General features: G+C 51.1%; 1 protein-coding gene across 1 annotated transcript; it reads left to right on the top strand.

The window, feature by feature from the left end:
- The first annotated feature begins 31 nt into the window (after nucleotides 1-31).
- CEP104 (centrosomal protein 104) lies at nucleotides 32-19,316 on the top strand. Its single transcript, XM_032232263.1, has 23 exons — nucleotides 32-124; nucleotides 472-547; nucleotides 2,181-2,311; nucleotides 2,998-3,171; nucleotides 3,616-3,754; nucleotides 4,414-4,476; nucleotides 5,234-5,310; nucleotides 5,440-5,608; nucleotides 5,932-6,090; nucleotides 6,577-6,816; nucleotides 7,580-7,783; nucleotides 8,593-8,760; nucleotides 9,530-9,703; nucleotides 10,495-10,671; nucleotides 11,790-11,996; nucleotides 12,732-12,848; nucleotides 13,154-13,190; nucleotides 13,488-13,569; nucleotides 14,399-14,507; nucleotides 15,744-15,882; nucleotides 15,983-16,050; nucleotides 16,911-17,007; nucleotides 18,626-19,316. The coding sequence occupies exons 3-23, from the start codon at nucleotides 2,199-2,201 to the stop codon at nucleotides 18,760-18,762; spliced, it is 2,850 nt and encodes a 949-aa protein (XP_032088154.1). The 5' UTR covers nucleotides 32-124; nucleotides 472-547; nucleotides 2,181-2,198; the 3' UTR covers nucleotides 18,763-19,316.
- Nucleotides 19,317-20,068: the final 752 nt, after the last annotated feature.

Raw genomic sequence — 20,068 nt, 5'->3', positions numbered from 1 at the left:
TCGCTGGCCCTTTCCCCCCCCCCCCCTCCCGCCGGCCCCACTGTGCCGCCGCGCTCACGCCTGCGCAGTCGCGCCGCGGCGGTTGCTAGGGGAACAGAGGCCCTAGTGATGGAACCGGAATAAAGTAGGAGGCGAGGGGGGCGAGAGGGACGGAGGGAGCCCCCCACCTTCTCTTGGGCTCCCCTCCCCAAACGTGGGGACTGTGGGGGGGGCGGGGCTCCCTTGGGGCGGGGGTGAAAGGGGCGGGGCTCCTCCCGAGTGCGGGGCCGGTGGAACTGCCCGCCACTAGATGGGGGCAGCGGGAAGGGGGGGGCTAGTAGAGCGGGGCTGGCGTTGCTAACATTGGGATTGATGGCTCCTCTTAACCGGGACGGGGGAGGGGAGGGAAGCATCGCCGTACCCGAGAAGAGCCAATCAAGGTGAGCTGTGCCCCCTCCCCTTTTGTTCTCCCCCCCCCCTCCTTCCCCGCAGTCGTCTTCATGGTGGTGAAGGTCGCGCGAGCAGAAGAGGCCGCCCCCGCCTGCCACCACGGACGGATTGGCTCCAGGTGGGGCTGGGAGAGGGGTGCGGGATGGAGGGGGGGGAGGCACGTGCATGCAAGCCCAGAACGGTGCAAAACATGCCAATCCAATGCATGCAAAACTCCTGCGCAATGCAAAACATGCCAACCCAACATATGCAAAGCATGGGCCGTGCAAGCCCCAGTACATGCAAAAGTCACGCCATTCCAATACATGCAAAACACACGTGGGCATGCAAGCCCAGAACATGCAAAGCATGCCTTTCCAACACATGCAAAACAATTGTGCACTGTGCAAGCAAAGTGTGTTCAATTTCTGTAGCTGCCCAGAGTCACTTATTGAGAGGGACAGCTATATAGAAATCCCAACAAATGTTTCTCCCCCTTTTTACGACCCTGTAGTTGTAATTCAGGGTAGATTTGGGGCAGCTGGGTGGAGATGAGCGTTTACTGGCCGGATGCCCTTCCTGATGCCTGTGCAGAGTTGGCAGCAGATATTTTCTCTTGGGCCGCCGAGCGAGAAAAACGTCTGCTTGCTATACCTAAGATTGAAGTCTCAACCTTCACGAGTGGGAGGCGGGCATCTTCACCAACTAGGCCACTCAAATAAATAAATAAAACATGCCATTCCAATACATGCAAAACACATGAGTGCAAACACAATACATGTAAAACACATGTGCATGCAGACCCAATACATGCAATTTATTTATTTATATTTTCAAAGCACCTCTAGGTGACTCACAATAATATGCAAATCCATTGGGTACAAATACATAAAATGCAGATACGTGTGCCCAGGCCAGAGGCCCCAGATGTGTGAAGGGCCCTGTCTTCTGTTTTTACTTTGGTTTGGTTTATTGGTTTATTGGTTTTGCACTCCCGAAGGACTCCGGGCGGCTCACAATAAAACAGGGAAAGGAAAATAAATAAGACAATACAAAGAATTTAAAAATGCACAACATTCACAATTGAAGCGGGGCTGGATACTTCAACAGCCCCCAGCCTGCCGGAACAGCCAGGACTTAGTAGCTTTACGGAAGGCCGGGAGGGTAGTAAGGGTCCGGATCTCTACGGGGAGCTCGTTCCAGAGGGCCGGAGCAGCAACAGAGAAGGCTCTCCCCCGGGGGGTCGCCAGCCGACATTGGCTGGCCGATGGAACCCGGAGGAGACCCAACCTGTGCGATCTAATTGGTCTGAGAGAGGTAATTGGCAGGAGGCGGTCTCTCAGGTACCCAGGTCCGATGCCATGCAGGGCTTTATAATAACTAGCACCTTGAAGCGAGTCCGGAGACTAATAGGTAGCCAGTGCAGCTCGCGGAGGATAGGTGTAATGTGGGTGAACCTAGGTGCACCCACAATCGCTCGCGCCGCTGCATTCTGGACTAGCTGAAGTCTTCGAACACTTTTCAAGGTCAGCCCCATGTAGTTACTTTTATCCTGTAATCCTTTTATCCTTTTATTTGTTTCCCACAGTTGCCAATTGAGTTGGGCAGTTGTATAAACAGACTGAATAAGATCGCTAAGTAGGAGGCAGCAAATGCGAATGTTTGAGATGGATCTTTGACTAACTTTCAAAGTCTCTTGTGTTCAGAGCGCAGAGTTAAAACGCCATAATCGTTCTCCTTTTTGTAAAAAGCAGCCTGTTCTTTCTTCCTAGTTAGCACAAGAGGGCAGGATGCCACACAAGATTGGGTTTATTGTTATAAGTTCATCTGGACACGAGGACGGCTTCAGTGCCAAGGAACTGATGGTTCATGCGCCAGCGGTCAACGGATGGAGGTCGCCAAGGTCAGGCCCTAAGAAATTCTAGATATTCCATGTGAGATTTTCCTTTGATTTAAATAAGTGGAACAAATAAATAGATTTATATGGAGCCCCCCTTGTTTTCCACTGTTCAAAAGAAGCTTCTTCTCTCCCCCCCCTAAAAAAAAATGGACAATAAAGCAACTAGAAAAATTTACAACCTGTCAGTCAGAGGGTTTTTAAAACTTTAGTAGCGTGTCTTCATCTCTACTATTAGGAGATCAGAATGTTGAAAAGGTCATAATTTTAAGCCCAGGATTTCTAAAGCAGTCAGCCAAGAAAGCTTCCTCATAAATCATAAATTTCATGCATTTACATTTAGCTTTCTTGGTTTTTAGAGTCCTGTGGCTACAGTATGTTATGTAATGTTAAATTTATCCACATTGAATTAGGTATGTTCAGACAGTTTAGCTTTATAGAGACGTCGGGGTTTCTGACATTTTATTTTCCTTGCTTCTTTTTCTTCTCTCCCTTTCTCCTTCCTTATCTCTCCTTTCTTCTCTCCCTTTTGTCTCTTTTTCTCCCTTTTTTCCTTCACTCCCTCTCCTTTTCTCTTCCTCTCTTCTCCCTCCCTTCCTTCCTTCCCCCTGGTCACTGAGTGTAATAAAATATTCCCTCCGTTTCAAACCTGCCGTGGGAAATCAAAGACCTCCCTTCGTCTTTATTTCCAGACTCTGCCAGTATCCCCAAGAAATAGTCCTCCAGATGGTGGAAAGGTGCAGAATCCGAAAGCTGCAGCTCCTGGCTCACCAATATATGATCTCCAGCAAAATTGAGTTCTACATCAGCGAAAACCTGCCCGATTATTTTGCCCCCTATAAAACGGAGCAATTCCAGAGGCTGGGGTGAGCTTTCTCTTCCCTGACGTGCGTCAGTTTTCCTGCCTGAGTCCATCGGGGGGGTCACCCAGACCAAGTGGGTTGTCATTGGGCATGTGGGATTTGATTCCGGATCAGACCACCTGTAAAAGCAAGGTACAATTCCCGATAAGCAACCATAGATCCTAAAAGAAATGTTTGTGAATGCTGGCTGACTCTTTGCTTGTTCTCCTTTCCTTAGGAATTTGGGAGCATTTGTGGATAGTTTAGGATTTCAAGCCAGTAATTTGAAAAAGACGGAGGCCCATCCAACACACACACACACACACACAAACCTCTTGGCAGCTCACTCCAGGCATCCTTTTCTTAGGACATAAAATATTGAGCGTCCATCAGTGCCAACGGCTTCGCAATACTTGTAAAATATAATCTGCATTAAGCCTCTCTCTTTTTTTTTTTCATCTTCTACAGTTATGTCTCCCTTTCTGATAATGAAAAGACCGGCTACAGGGCCCGGGAATTAAAATCGGTCTATGTGGATGCGGTTGGCCAATATCTAAAGTTGACTTTCCACAAAAGCTACGCCAACCGGTATAACCTATACAGCCAGGTAAAAAAAAAAAAAATCACTCTCTAGATCAGTGTTTCTCAACCTTGGCCACTTGAAGATCTCTGGACTTCAACTCCCAGAATTCCCCAGCCTGCCATGCTTTTCCGCCCACCAGAGTAGAGAGATTGCAGAGAAAGGGATTATAAGAGAGGACACTGTGGGGATATCGGAAAGAATGCGGTGGGGCCAGGGAATTGGGAGTTAAAGTCCACACGTCTCAAAAGTTGCCCAGGCTGTGAAACACTTAAGGGAAGACCGTATAAAAATCATTGAAGTGATAGTAGTATTCTGATTGTCAGAACCTCTTCATTAGGTAATTAGGAAAGAAGACCACGAGACTCCATAGGTAGAAATCAAGTGTACTTTTACTAATTATAAATGATTAAAGGCATAGCGAAACGAAGACTTATTATTTGAATGGCCAAAGAGAAGCTGTCTGTAGGGTCCACAGCTTGCCTGGAAAAAATACAAATTATTAAGTTCCTTATTATAAAAATAACTAACATAGGATGTAAAAGTTGACTTTCCTACATGGATCATTAAAAGCAGACTGGCTGGGAAGTGGTTAAACTCTGTTTTTGTTGCCCCTTGGATTCTTCTCTTGTTCTCTTGAAAGAAAAAAGACCTCCGCTCTCCCTTTCTCCCTCTTCTTTTCCCAGGTTGCTCTCGTGGCAATAAATATCATTGGGGAACCTGCGGATTTCAGCCATGAGAACAGCCAGGTAGGTCTGTTTACCCCCCCTCCTCCCCCCCAATTAAAGATTTTCAACCATCCTAAGTTACGACTCTGACAGGGAGACTCCATTACAGTCGCAGCTCAAGGTGCATAGGTGGGCCTTGATGCAGGTGTTCAGATGTAGAGGCTGTAACTCAAGGACCACCTGTATACGAGGACTAAAGCTAGTCCTCCGACCTACGACCACAATTGAGCTCAATGTTGCTGAGCGAGATAGTTCTCAAGTGAGTTTTGCCCCATTTTACGACCTTTCTTGCCACAGTCGTTCAGTGAATCCCTGCAGTGTTTAAGTCAGCAGCACAGTTCGTTAAGCGAATCGGGTTTCCCCCGTTGATTTCGCCGGTCAGAAGGTGGCAAAAGGGGATCGCGGGACGCTGCGTCCGTCATAAGCATGAGTCGGTTGCCAAGCGTCTGAATTTTGATCACACGGCCCGTGGAGATGCCGATGTGGTTATAAGTGTGAAAATGGTCGTAAATCACGTTTTTTCAGTGCCCTTGTGACTTCAAACAGTCACTAAACCAGTGTTTCTCAACCTTGGCCACTTGAAGATGTCCGGACTTCAACTCCCAGAATTCCCCAGCCAGCATTCGCTGGCTGGGGAATTCTGGGAGTTGAAGTCCGGACATCTTCAAGTGGCCAAGGTTGAGAAACACTGCACTAAACATATGATTGTTATGTGGAGATCTGCCTGCATTTCGGTGTTGCTGTCCCCCTTCCGGTCAAAAGTTCCACCTTTCTCTAGTCTTCCAGGGAGAAGCTGATCGACCATTACCTAGGCACCAATTCGGAGGACTCGGCCCTCGAGGGGAGCTACCCTGGGTGAGAACGGCCTCACGGGGAAGCCCCTCCGTGCCCGTTTCCCTCCCCTCCCTTACCCACACCCGCCCGCCCGCCCGCCGTGGGCACCCGGCCACCGTCCCAGGCTGCCATTCTCCCCCTTCATTCCAGGAAGGCCGACGCCATTTCTCCGCTGGACGATCTGGCTTTTGACATGTACCAGGATCCGGAAGTGGCCCAGATCATCCGGAAGCTGGACGAGAAGAAGCACGAAGCGGTGCACATGGAGCACTACGATCACGCCAAGAAGCTCAAGCAGGCCATCGCGGACCTCCAGAAGGTAGTGGCGGCCGAGCATGAGAGTGGGTAGGGTCCGGATCTCTGGGGGGTAGCTCATTCCATAGGGCCGAAATGTGGGAAGGTTTTTTTGTCCCCCTTCTGGGTGTTGAATATCAAAAGCTCTGCCTGTTGGGTTGGGGTAACCCGGTTTCTTGAACCAATCGTGGTTTAGTTTCTCATGGCTTTGAATGCAGACCTGATGAATGGTGGCCAATTCATTCATTTAATTATCCCTTGGACATCCGGGCACTCGCTCGCTCTCCCTGTGCTTCAGAGGTTTTCTCTCTCGCGACCGATTGCCTCCATGCCGGGCTCATGTTTCAGGTCGGGGAGCGGCTGGCGCGCTACGAGGTGGAGAAACGGTGCGCCGTCAAGAAGGAGGACTACGACTTGGCCAAGCAGAAGAAGCAGCAGATGGAGGACTATCGCCTGAAGGTCTACCAGCAGTTGGAGCTTCATAACCTCCTGGACCCAGAGCTCGCCGTGAGTGGGAGCATCCCTGGGAAGGAATCCCCCGGGCACCTCTGGAAGCCAGCTGTTTGGGATCCTGGTGAAAGCTGTTCTCTCTGAAGACTGATCAGGGGTTGGGATTTATAGGATTTGGAAGGTCCACTTTGGGTTCGAATTTGGCCGCTTGAAGATATGTGGACTTCAACTCCCAGAACCTATTAGAAGAACCTGGGTGGCAGAGAAATAGGCACTGGGGGAGGAGGGGGGGGCACCGTGTGCCACAGTAAACGTGATAACCAGGGTTTCTCAGCCTTGGCAACGTGAAGATGTGTGGGCTTGAACTCCCAATTCTAATGCCTTCCTCTTGATGTGCATCCCCATTGCAGCCTGCTTACTCCCTTCTAATCCCTTTCTCTGCAATCAGAGACTTTGCATTGTCTCTGTCCTTGGGGTTTTCTGAGAAGCAGAAGGGAGGAAGGAAGGAATGAAGGGTTGGGTGAATTCCTCTCGTTCACTCAGATCCGGCGAATACCTGACTTGCCGCTCGACCCCGTGGCTCAGCCCACCACGACCCTGCAGCAGAAGAAGCCCCTGCCGTCCCCCTGGCGGGAGAAAGCCGAGCCAGAGAGCCCTGCCTCTCCGCTGCACTCCGAGAAGCCCCCCGAAATCCCCTCGCCTGAGCCGGGCCCCTCTCAGGTGGTCTCCCCCCCACCGGCCCAGGCAGCTCCCATCGCTGCGGAGGGATTCCCCAGGATCAATGTAAGTTTGGGCCGACTCTTTCCTGCTTCTCTCGTCAGAGGTCGGGTGGTGGGGGGAGGAAAGGACAGGGCAGGAACCCCCCCCCCCTGAAGAAGAGACCCAAGTGCCAAGACTCAGAGGCTTCTTCCTCCTTTCTTCTCTCTCCTTCCTTCTTTCTTCCGTTCTTTTACTTTTTCCTTTCTCTTTGTCTCCTTCCTTTCTTCCCTCCTTTCTTCTTTCTCCTTTCTTCCATTCTTTTCCTTCTTCTTTATCTCCTTCCTTTCTTCCCTCCTTTCTTCTCTCTCCTTCTTTCTTCCGTTCTTTTCCTTTTTCTTTTTCTCTTTCCTTTCTTCCCTCCTTTCTTCTTTCTCCTTTCTTCCATTCTTTTCCTTCTTCTTTATCTCCTTCCTTTCTTCCCTCCTTTCTTCTCTCTCCTTCTTTCTTCCGTTCTTTTCCTTTTTCTTTTTCTCTTTCCTTTCTTCCCCTTGTCTCCTTTTCCTCTCTTTATCCGTCCTTTCCTTCTTTCCTCAAATGCCGAGTTCTTGTGGGAGAACTTTTTCCACAAGTATCTCCCGCCCTTCACATCTCTGGCCCTAGACACGAATCTTCCTTCCCATTCTTCTCCCACTTTGCTTCCTTCAGAAGTGCTGCGGGGGAAGGGGTGTTCCGAGAGCCGCACCCTGGAGGGCATCGAACCGAGGAGGGATGTCATCCGGCCACCCACCCACCCACCCACCCACCCACCTTTGACCGCGGGGGGGGGGGGGGTGTCCTTCTCTTCCAGGTCGAGTTCTTGCCCTACGACGAGCGGCCCCTCCCGGCCATCCGCAAGCAGCAGGAGGAAGGCCTTTCCTTGCCGGAGCCCGAGATGAACGAGGAAGATCCCGGAGACACGCCCAGGAGCGGGGTGGTTGGCGATCCGGAGCCTCTGACCGAGAAGGCCCTGCGGGAAGCCAGCGCCGCCATAGACGTCTTCGGGGAAACTCTGGTAAGGGGGCGGGGAGGGGGGCAGGCAGCTCAGTTTAGGGGTGGGGAGGGCCGAGGGGCCTCTTGAGCTCTCTGACTTTGGGCTGAGAAGGGGGGGGCAGGAGCACCCACAGGAGCCAGTCGGGGGGACACGGTTCCAAAGAGGGGGGCAGGGAGCCTCACCCGGGGAGAAGAGGCCTGTGGGGTGTCCCGATACAACAAGTCCTTGACTTACGACCACAGGGGAGTCCAGAATTTCTGTGGCTCTGCAGGATATTTGTCAGGTGAGTTTTGCCCCATTTTGTGACCTCCCTTGCCACTGCCGTTAAGTGAATCCCTGCAGATGTTAAGTGACTTAACATGGTTGTTAAGTGAATCTGGCTCTCTCCTTTGACTTTGCCGGAGGGGAAGGTCGCAAAAGGGGAATCACATGACCTCCCAGGGACACGGCAACCGCCATAAACTGAACCAGTTGCCAAAGGTGTGAATTTCGATCAGGCAACCCTGGAGGTGCTGCAGCGCTTGGAATGCAGTCCTCAACTCACTGTTTCAGGGCCGTTGTAACTCTGAACAGTCACCGAGCAACTGGTCGTAAGTTGAGGACTACCTATAGAAGTGAGGGAAGGAGCTTGCCCCCATGAGCCATTCTCAGCCAGCTATGAACTTTCGTGAAGTTGCTGATCTCCAGCCACGTCCCTCTCTTTCCTTCCTTCCTTCCTTCATTCCTTCCCTCCTTCCTTCTTTCCTTCCCTCCTTCCTTCCTTCCTTCCTTCCTTCCTTCCTTCCCTCCTTCCTGCCTGCCCGCCTACCTGCCTGCCTTGCTTTCCCCAGGTGGCCGGCGCCTATTCCAAAACCTGGTCGTATCGCGAGGACTCGTTGTTGGCCATCTACAAGAAAATGACCGAGGCTCCCACCAGCATGCCAAAGGAAGAGCTCAAGAACATGCTCCGGGGGGCCATCTTTCTTGTCGTGAGGGCCATCAAAGATATCGTCTCTTCGGTGAGTAAAGGTGAAAAATGGGAGGTAGAGAGGGAGGGTGCTGTGTTCCACCAGTGGGGCTGGCAGCAGATTCGGAGAGTGAGGAGGTTGGGGAGGAAGATGGGCCAGTCCTGGAGTCTGAGGAGGGCTCTGTGTCGGAGGCAGAGAGGGGGGCCAGGGCCGTATGCCAGTTATCAGCTGCCTTCAGAGTCAGAGATCAGTGAGGCAGAAGAACAGCTGGAGCCTGTTCCCAGTGTGGGCATGCACAGAGTTGCCAGACAAACAGCTAAAGAACAGGGGTGGACTTGGGAGTAAGGCCACAGGTGAGGACGATGAATGGCTCCTCCCAGAGGAAAAAAGAGGAGCGAAAGGGGAGTGGAGTTTGCAGGAGACCATTAGTTCCCTTAATTGGTTTGGAGACTGCTGGCGAAGTTCTGCAGAGATCGCCTGGCAGCTCTCCAAGCCAGATAAGGTCTCTGTGACCATAAATCCTCCCTGGAAAGACTTGGCTGGAGGTGAAGGAGCAGAATTCACAGCCAATTAATAAAAGGGGTTTTTGTCGGGACCAGGAGTTGGCTTCAGGCGCTTGGGAAGCCTTGGTCAGAACAGTTTATCCCAGCACCCTGGTTCCCCAAATCCCCACCCCATCCCCTGGTCTCCTGCGCCTGCTCCCAGCTGATACCAAAAAGAATAGCTGTTGCTTGAAGGGGGGGGGAGGCTTAAAAAACCTGAAAACGTCTCACCTGGATGCCCTCTCTGAGTGGCTGCTTCCTTCCTTTAACCGCGGCAGGTCTTCCATGCCTCCCTGAAGCTCCTGAAAATGAGCATCACGCAGTACATCCCCAAGCATAAACTGGGAAAGCAGGAGACCGTCTTCTGCGTGGAGCGCAGCTTCCCCAACCTCCTCTCCCGCACGGGGGACTCCTCGGCCCGCCTTCGGACGGCCGCTGCCAACTTCATCCAGGTCAGTCTGGCTGCAGGGAAACCGCCTTGGGCTCAAACGGTTCTGCAGTCGCTTAGCTGACTTGCCGTCTGTCGGGTAGCTGGAGATTTGTCCCGTGTTGTGATATCAGATGTGATTTAAAAATTCACCTTTTTTTTTAAATGTTCTAGTCCAGTTTTTTTTTCTCTCTGTTAATTTTTCTTCCTGTTGCATTTTGTATTTGGATCTTCTGAGCAAAATATTAAAAAATGAAAAATGAAATTAATTTCAATGCAGTTTCATACGTTTCTTCATATATTTATGATTTCATTTGAGTGTTGTAAGCCACAATTCAAATGAAGGACTTCTTTATTTATTACGCAAAGAACGGTTGCTGGAACTGGGGATGTCTAGTTTAATAGAAAGAAGGACCAGGGGAGACATGATAGCATCTTCCAATATCTCAGGGGTTGCCCCAAAGAAGAGGCAGTCAAGCTATTCTCCAAAGCACCTGAGGGCGGAACAAGAAGCAATGGGTGGAAACTAATCAAGGAGAGAAGCAACTTAGAACTGAGGAGGAATTTCCTGACAGTTAGAACAATTAATCAGTGGAACAGAATTTGCCTCCAGAAGTTGTGAATGCTCCAACACTGGAAGTCTTTGGATAGCCATTTGAAGTGGTGTAGGGTTTCCTGCCTAAGCAGGAAAGGTTGGTCTAGAAGACCTCCAAGGTCCCTTCCAGCTCTGCTATTCTATTCTAAATGGTCGCTAAGCGAATGGTTGTAAGTCAAGGACCTTTCTATGCTGACGATGGAGTCTCTGCCTCTTCGCAGGAGATGGCCCTTTGCAGCGAAGTGAAGCCCCTGCAGATCATCCCTGCCCACCTGGTGCAGCCCCTGAGGTCCAACTGCCCCACGCACCTCGCCATGAGCCAGATGGAGCTGGTGGAGCGCTTGCTGAAGCACCTGGGCACCGAGAACTCCGGCTTCACCGTCGATAACGTCATGCGGGTAAGAACTCTGGGATCCTCTTTGTCCTCGGATTTGAGCCAGAGACGGGACTTTTCTATTTCCATCCTCTCTATCCCATCCCAACCAAAACTCTTTATTTCCTTGGACACTTAAACGGCCGGTATTTCTCCCCCTTGGCAGCTTGGGGATGTGTGGGGGCTTCAACTCCCAGAATTCCCCAGGAAGCCAACATAGCCCATTTCCCCCCTCCCTTCCCCGTCCCCTGGAGCAAAGAGATTGCAGAGAAAGGGATTATAAGAGAGTCAAGCAGCCACAATGCCTGGGATGCACATCAAACGTGAACGCCTTAGAACTGGGAGTTGAAGTTGAGACATTTCCAAGTTGCCGAACTCTTCGATTACCAGATCACGGGGGCGTCTCTTTTTATATATATATATATATAAATATTTTTTTTATTACACAGACAACACATACATACAACAATAAAAAAGAAAAACACAAAAAGAGCATCATCACATCCAGCCTGTCGTTTGGTTACAGGTGTTTTAACATCCATATTCTCAAATAGACATTTACCATCTCAGATTTTTTCATCTAGTATAACTAAATGCCTTCACTTTCATTGTACAGTATACATTTAATTACGATTAATATTATTTTTTTCCCAATAAGTCATAGTTCCCTTACACTCTTGATTATCTATTTGATAACAGTATAACCTTTATATAATCCCCATGTGAAAGAAAAGATTTTTTTTTTAACCAACCATTTATATTTATATATCGGTATTTTCCATTATGCATAATTCCACCAATCAACTATCAGGTATGCTTATGTTCATTGTTATCCTTGTACCTCATACCTTCAAACAGAAATCTTATTCCTTCATTTTTCAACAAAATATTCTAAGTGGTCGTTACATATATATATACCAATTTTTAATTATTCCCTTATTAAAATTATCAACAACAAGATGTCATTGTAATATGTTCTTAAGGTTATACATTATATCACCAATCCTCTATCAAGTATACATATCTTGAGGCCCATCCCCTCTTCCCCCACCGGCCATCTTTTCCTTCTTGTGGCTCCAGATCCTAAATGATTATGCCGGATGCTCCCATGTTGAGCCTGACCGGGCTGGTTTTCCCTCTCAGTTTGCCACAGGGGCTCTGGAGCACCGCGTCGTCGAGGTGCGGGAAACGGCCCTGCGGATCATCCTGGACATGTACCGGCAGCACCGAGAGAACGTCCTGGACTACCTGCCCCCCGACGACGCCAACACCCGCAAGAACGTCCTGTACAAGACCCTCTTTGACGGCTTCGCTAAAATCGACGGGCGGCTCACCGAGGCCGAGCTCAAAGTAAGGGAGGATTCCCGCCCCTTTTTCAGGGCTCCGCATGGTCCCTTCTGAAAATACCTGGCTCTTAGAAACCCCAGGCGTGGGGCTGGCGCAGAGGGCAGGCCTTGAGTTGGCTTCCCCTGGCCCACGCTTAGTTGGGAAGGGGACGGAGGAAGAGGCCCTGGGGCCCTCAGTGCTCTCCGAGTTTGGTGGCTTTCTCAGAGACCCATGATGGCAAACCTGTGGCATGCGTGCCAGAGGTGGCACATAGGTCCCTCTCTGTGGGCAGACATGCTGCTGCTCTTCTGGTTTAAAAAACGGGCTTTTGGGGGGCATTTTCAGGCCATTTCTGGGCTGTTTTCAGGCCAAAGAGTGGCATGAAAATGGCCTGAAAAATGCCCCCCAAAACGGCCTCAAAATGGCCCCCAAATGGCCTGAAAAATGCCTAAAAAACACCCCCTCAAAACACCCCCCCAAAAGAGCCCAGAAAATGGCCCAAAAATGGCTTGAAAATGTCCCCCAAACAGTCTGGAAAATGGCATGCGTGCACCGGCCAGAAGGTCTTTGGGGTTCCGGCTCTCCAGCGCACGCACAGGCACACTCACGCGCCCATGTTCCACTTTGGCCCTCCATCCCTGTTCCAGACCTTTCACGGCCCAGCGAGGTGGCGTCATCAGTGCTAGAAGGAAGGGGGTGTGGGTTGCAGGGGGGAGGAGGAGGAGGGGCCCCATGGCAGCCGGCTGGTTGTCTCCGCAGGGCCAGAAGAAGCCGGCCGCGGAGGAAGCGGAGAAGGAGAAGAAGGACGAGATGAAAGCCTTGGAAGGCCAACTGGCAGCCCTGAAGGAGATGCAGGCAGAGGCCCAGGCCGACAAGGTCTCCTAGGGGCTTCAAAGACCACCACCCCCCAACACCGTCTCCCCCCCCCCAGCCAGCATGGGTCTCAGCAGATGTGGCCCTCCAGCACCTCTGTGGGGTGTCAGCCAGAGAAGCCCCCCCCCCTGCCTCCTGCTGTGACTCGGGGGAGCCCCACATTGTCAACTGCCTGGCAGGTTTGGGGGCTACCCGATGAGACACACACACACACACACACCCCTTTTGTTTTGCCTTGTTAATTAGACTTGGCTCTGCGCAAAGAGCCTGCGTTTCCCTTTCTCTTGACTCCCTTCACTTCTTTTTAGGAAAAAGACAGCGATTTCCAGAAACCAAAGAATCGAGGTACTGAATTCATGTTTTTTAAGGCTTTTACACAGCATGGCTAAATTCAGCTACCCTGTGATTTAATTCCCGTAAAAATAAGGAGGAGGAAGCGTCCGGCTCTTTTGCAAAAGGAAGGGGCCTTTTAATTTTTTTCTAACTGTTGGATTGTACGGGGAGTCCTCGGCCTCCAGCCTTCCCCTTAATGACCACTCGGAGTTGCGACAGCACTGGGAAAAAAAGGGAATTTAGGGCCATGATCAAAATGCGGAGCCTTGGCAAGGGGCTCTTACGGAACTCTCTCCTTTTTCTTCCAAGTGGAAACGTCCAAGAAGAAAGAGAAAGAAGTCCCAGCGGATCCTCAGGATGACCATTCGTCCGTCACGAACTACCTGGACAAGTAAGTAGTTGGTGACTCCTTCTTTCCTTCCCGTTCTTCCTTCCTTCCTTCTGTCTTCCTTTCCTCCTTCCCTTTCTCCTTCCTTCCTTCTGTCTTCATTGCCTCCTTCCCTTTCTCCTTCCTTCCCTTTCTCCTTCCTTCTTTCCTTCCTTCCTTCCTTCCGTCTTTCTTCCCTCCTTCCCTTTCTCCTTCCTTCTTTCCTTCCTTCCCTCCCTCTTTCCTTCCATCTTCCTTCCATCCTTTCCTTCCTCCTTCCTTCCCTTTCTCCTTCTTTCCTTCTTTTTCTCCTTCCTTCTTTCCTTCTTTTTCTCCTTCCTTCCTTCTCCTTCCGTCTTTCCTTCCTTCCCACCCTCCCTCCTTCCTTCCTTCCGTCTTTCTTCCCTCCTTCCTCCTCTCCTTCCTTCCCTTTCTCCTTCTTTCCTTCCTTCTCTCCTTCCTTCCGTCTTTCTTCCCTCCTTTCCTTTCTCCTTCCTTCCTTCCCTTTCTCCTTCCTTCTTTCCTTCCTCCCCTCACTCCCTCCCTCTCTCCTTCCTTCTGTCTTCCTTCCCTCCTTCTCTTTCTCCTTCCTTCCTTTCCTTCATTTTTCCCTCCTTCCCCCTTTCTCTTTCCTCCGTCCCTTCCTCCCTCTTTTCTTGTCGGGCATAAAGAATCAGGACCACACATTAACCTCCAACGAAGCTACTTCACGCAGCCCTGAACGGAGGCCAGAAGGGAGCCAAGAGAAGAGAACACCAGAGGGGGCTTGGGCGGGGGGGGGCTTTCCCAGGGGACGCCGTTCCCGTGGCTGAATCTGAGGGTTTTTCCCCCCCCTGTCCTTCCTCCCCGCCAGCCTCTGCATCTTTTGTGGGGAAAGGGACGAGACCTTCACCGAGGAAGGGCTGGACCTCCATTACTGGAAGCACTGCCCCATGCTGACCAGGTGCGACTTCTGCAAGCAGGTGAGCCTCCCTTCCTTCCCTGAGGGGCTCCCCTCCTGGACTTGGGGGGGTGCTCCGTCTCTGGAGGTTTCAGGAAAAGATTGGACGGATTTGCAGCGGCATCCCCGGGGGTCACGTGGACGCTCGGCAACCGACTTCTATTTATGACGGTTGCAGTGCCCCGGGGGCCTCCTGACGAGCACAGTCAATGGGGAAGCCGGATTCGCTTAACAACCGAGTTAGTAACTGAACAGCTGCAGGGATTCACTTAAGGACCCTTGTAAGAAAGTGGCCGTAAAATGAGGCAAAACTCAGTTAACAACTCTCTCACCTGCTTGGACGGGGTTGGACTAGAAGACCTCCAAGGTCCCTTCCAGACCTGTGATTTTAAGGCCCTTCGTTACACCCTCCTCTTCATTGCCTCGTAACAGAATCGCAAGAGCTGGAAGGGACCTCGGAGGTCTTCTAGTCCAACCCCTCCCCCCTTGCTCGAGCAGGGGACAATCAACCACCCCAGTCAAACGGCTGCCCAGGCTCCTCTTAGAAACCCACAGCGAAGGAGCTGCCCACAACGTCTGGAGGGGGGAAATCCCCACGGATTCCTTGTCCTGCCTTACTCCTTTTGCAAAAACAAAATGCCAGACCTATTTTGCAAGCCAGTCCTAAGAGTTTGGGGAGAAGGAACACTGGTCAGTGAAAGCTGGTCGCTAATGGAGAACCTGGCCACAAAACGGTTGGGAAGGCAGGCCTGGCTGTGACCCGTCAAAACTGCGGTCCACTAAAGCGCCCTCGACGAAAGCGCGTACCTGACGTCATCAGCAGCGCGACGAAAAACATTAAAAATAAATTAAATGGAAATTAAAATAAAATTAAAGCAAGCCGATTCACATAAAGGTAAGGGTTAGGGTTATGGTTAGGTTAAGGGTTAGGGTTAGGGTTACGTTAAGCGTTAGGGTTAGGTTTAGGGTTAGGTTTGGGGGGGTTAGGATAAGGTTTTCGCTTTAATTTTAAATTTACCGCTCACAGCGCGATGTTTTCGTCGCGCTGTGATGACGTCACGTACGCGCTTTCGTCGAGCGCGCTTTTGTCTACCGCGGTTTTGTGGTGGAACCGGCCTGGCTTCTTTGTGGAAGGGAGTGGGGCAACAGAGGGGTTTTCCTGCCAGCCTGGGAAGAAACAAACACGTCCCCCCCCCCAGACACAGACCGGTTTGCCCTCCTCTCAAGCCGAGGCCGCCTTCTCTTCCCACCTGGGCAGGTGGTGGAGATCGCCAGCCTGACCGAGCACCTGCTGACGGAGTGCGAGCGGAAGGACAACTTTGCCAAGTGTTCTCGTTGTTGCGAGGCCCTGCCGAAGGACGAGCTGCCCCGGCACGCCAAGAGCAGAGCCTGCAACCGTAAGTCCTTCGTTGGCGGCCGCCCAGGGACCTCCGTTTCCATCTGGGACCCTCCCCTGGCTTACCGTCTCCTCCCCCCTCCCCTCTCTCTCCTCTCCAGCCGCCAAGCCTGAGAAAGTGGCCAATCGCTGCCCGTTATGCCATGAGAATTTTACGCCGGGCGAGGAGGTGAGAGCCGCGGGCGTGAAGCAGAGGAATTGATGGTGGGATGAAGAGTTGGGGGAGGGGAGCAGAGGAAGGGTCCCCTTCCCGTCCTGGGCGACCGAGGACAGCCGCTGACTTGCATTAATGAGGGGAAGTCCGCGTGGGTTCAATCCGGGCAGAGCTATAATTCTTTTTGCATTTCTACGTTGCTTATATTTCTCAAATCGATCAGAATTCAGGGACTTGGCAATCGGCATTTATAAACTTCCCCACTTTAAGAGGGGTGGACTTCCAACTCCCAGAAATCCCCAGCCAGCTCTGCTCTTAAAGGGCTTCAGCCCCCCACGGCCCTGGGGGTTTATTAACAGAATTAAGAAGCAGGATGTACAAAAAGCACCTTGACCCACCCAAATAGTGTGAGAATCAGGGAGCTGCGTCCGGATCTTGACCCCTTCGGAACAGTCCCAGCGCTCCTCCCTGGGTGGATTATCTCATTCATTTTTAATCCTGGGTTTGGTCCTTCGACATCCGCCTCCCCCCTCCTCTTCCCCACCGCATTTTCTCACCATGAGGGGAACCCCCACTGCCACCGAGCCACCATTCTTCCACTGGGGGTTGTGAGCCTGTCGTCCGTTGCTCCTTCTCTCTCTCTCTTCTCTCTCTCTTCATGGCTGCTGTAGACCAGTGTTTCCCAACCTTGGCGACTTTAAGTCCTGTGGACTTCAACTCCCAGAATCCCCCAGCCAGCATAGCTGGGGGATTCTGGGAGTTGAAGTCCACAGGACTTAAAGTCGCCAAGGTTGGGAAACACTGCTGTAGACCATCTGAACCTTTCTTTCCTCCTCTCTCCCTCCCCCCACCTGCCCCCCCACCCCACTCCGCAGGCCTGGAAGGTGCACCTGATGGGCAAAGACGGCTGCCGCATGAACCCTAGGCACGCACATTCCCTGAACAAGAGCCTTCCGACGCAGACCGCCACTGGTAAAGACCCTCCCGTGTCTCCCCTCCCTCCTCCATAAACTGAATGTTGAATGTTGATTTTATTTATATGCCGTCCTTTTCCCCCGAAGGGGACTCAGGGCGGCTCACAACTCAACCAGGGAAGGGGGATACAAACAGAAAATTAAAACAACACAAAAACAATACATAATTTAAAATACACAACAGTCATACCAATTCGAGACGGGGTGACCTCCTTCCTCCCCAGAAATCAGGGCTGCAAAACGCAGGCAGCTGGCACTTCCGGCTGGGAATTGAATACAAAACCGTTCGTTTAACCACCCTTTGAAGTTAACAACAGCGCTGAAAAACGTTACGGCCGGTCCTCGCGCTTACGACTCTCACCACACACACCCCACGGTCATGTGATCAGAATTCAGGTACTTGAAACCGGTGTGTGTGTGAGACGGTTGCAGGATTGGCGACCTTCTTGGCTAAGCAAAATGAACCGGATTCACTTAAGAACCACACGATTGACTTAACAGCCACAGCAAAAAATGTTTATATGTGGTGTCCCTTATACAAAAGGACACACACACACAAACAACCCTCCAGGGTTAAACATCGCCTACATGTGATCGCCCAGAGTATCCCCATAGGCAGCAAGTATATTTAACGAATAAATGAAAAAGCGAACACCGTACAAATTACAACGTAGAATAATTATATTGGGACTGGAATTCTATTGCAAGCTTGGCCAGAGTTGCGGCTTCAGGGAACAGCCTCGAAATTTCAATGGTTAATAATAACCCCGCGATTCCCTTAAGAGCCGCAGCGACTCACTTAACAACCAAAAGATCAGGCGATCCGGCTAAAAGGTTCAGTGGAAAATCCTGTTCCCCCATTGAGGTCGTATGTGACGTTCCCGTGGTTCGTCCATGAGGCCAATGTGGAGAAAAGACAGGACACGACCTTTCTCGGGATGGAGCGACCCAGATTGGGGGTCTGAGAGCACCTTTTATTGAGATAGGACAAAGGCAGGAGGAGCAATCAGCATGTTATAAGAGCCGAGGTGATGCAGTGGTTAAATGCAGCACTGCAGGCTACTTTAGCTGACTGCAGTTCTGCAGTTCGGCTGTTCAAATCTCACCGGCTCAGGGTTGACTCAGCCTTCCATCCTTCCGAGGTGGGTAAAATGAGGACCCAGATTGTTGTTGGGGGCAATATGCTGACTCGGTAAACCGCTTAGAGAGGGCTGAAAGCCCTACGAAGTGGTATATAACTGCTATTGCTATTGCTATGTGGTTAAAAACAGCCTGTAAAAGTACAATTTCTAATCTACTGCTCAGGGAAGTTCTGTCTATATATGGTCAAAATCAGGATGCTATGGAGTTTTAGGAGTTTGTTTTCTCCTGTGTGGTTCAGTGTGGCTCTGCATGCCCTGGTATGAACTGGGCCATGGGTGACCCACACCTACACAAGGAACTATATTACAACAGTCGTAAGCCGAGGACTACTGTTAGTTTCAGCTCTACACACAGACAGAGCCCATCTTTGGCTGCAGACTCCCTCCCCTTCCCATCTGTTCCTCAGAAGGGGTGCTAAATTCTCTCTCACACACTCTCTCTTCTTTTTCTCTCTTTTCGGTCTTAATTTGCAGGTCGGGCTGGCGGGAGCGTCCTGAACCGGTCGGGGCCCCTGGGAGCGAAGCTGCGGTCGCCCACCGTGGGGAGCAAAATCCCTGCCCCTCGAGGAGGCTTCAATAAAAACGCTGGCAGAACGTATGCGAAGCGATGAGGCGGCTCCCTTCTTTACCTCCCAGGGCCCCCCGTTTCTCTCCTTTCGCTGCAGGACGCCTCGCGGTCCGGGTGGAGCAGCGGCGGTCCGATGGGGATGGGGGCGCACCCTGATCCTCTGCCATTCGCAACCCCCCCCCTTCCCCCTTTCATTTACAATCGCTGCAGTTTGCTCTCTGTGCAGAATAACAAGAGTTGGAAGGGACCTTGGAGGTCTTCTAGCCCAGCCCCCTGCTCGAGCAGGAGACCCAGTCAAGTGTTGGCCCAATCTCCTGTTGAAATCTCCTCCAGTGATGGAGCAGCCACAACCTCCGAAGGCAAGCACTTCCACTGATTAATTGTTCTCACTGTCTGGAAATCCCTCCTCATTTTGAGTTTGGATCTCAGAATGCAGAATTAAGAGAGTAGGAGGGGACCTTGGAGGTCTTCTAGTCCAGCCCCCTGCTTAAGCAGGAGACCGTCTACCACTCGGGACAAACGGCTGTTCCAGTCTCTTCTTAAAAGCCTCCAGAGATGGAGCTACCCACAACATCTGTTCCACTGAATAATTGTCCTCACCCTTAGGAAATTTCTCCATAGTTCTAGGTTGGTTCTCTCTTTAATGATCTTCCAATACTAGGGCTGAAAGGGACCCCGGAGGTCTTCTAGCCCAACCCCCTGCTCAGGGCAGGAGACCTTACAGCGTCCCAGTCCAGTCTCTTCTTAAAGGCCTCCAGAGATGGTGCAGCCGCAGCTCGGATAACCCAAGATTTCCGCCAGTGAGGCGGGCTGTGTATAAATTTAGCGAATTTCTAAATATTCCCTCTTTGGAACTAAAACCAAAGCGCGAAATAGATTAGAAGCGACTCTCTCTGGAAGACAGTCGAGCTGTGAGAATTTGCAGGCTGCGTTGCTCCACAGTAGCGACCCTTAAAAGGGCTTTTCAACACACTCACGCTCTTCCTTTAGAAGGCCAAGGGCAACTCCTGACCCCGAGGATCCAATTTTTCCCTTCGCCCAGAACTAGCAAAATCTGGGGGAAACTCAACAGCTTTTTTGGCTTCACCCTGGCTTTTTATGCCTCGGGGAGCGGAGTTGAGTGAGTTGCTTTTGATTCCCCAAAAGTCATCAAAAGGGAATTCATCTTGTTCAGGATCGCAGCCAGGGAAAAGGGCAAAGGAATCCGTAAAATGAAAGGGAGGAAAAAAACTCCCTTTGGAAGTACAGGAAAAGCTTATAAACAATTGGACGAGGGAAGTAGAAAACAGTCAGAGAATCCTCCTCTTTAAAAAAAAATAATAATAATCTCTTTTTGGTCTTATGCTTCC

This window comes from Thamnophis elegans, chromosome 15 (assembly GCF_009769535.1).
Source record: "Thamnophis elegans isolate rThaEle1 chromosome 15, rThaEle1.pri, whole genome shotgun sequence".
In the NCBI taxonomy this organism is placed as follows: domain Eukaryota; kingdom Metazoa; phylum Chordata; class Lepidosauria; order Squamata; family Colubridae; genus Thamnophis; species Thamnophis elegans.
This window is presented reverse-complemented; position numbering and strand designations above follow the sequence as displayed.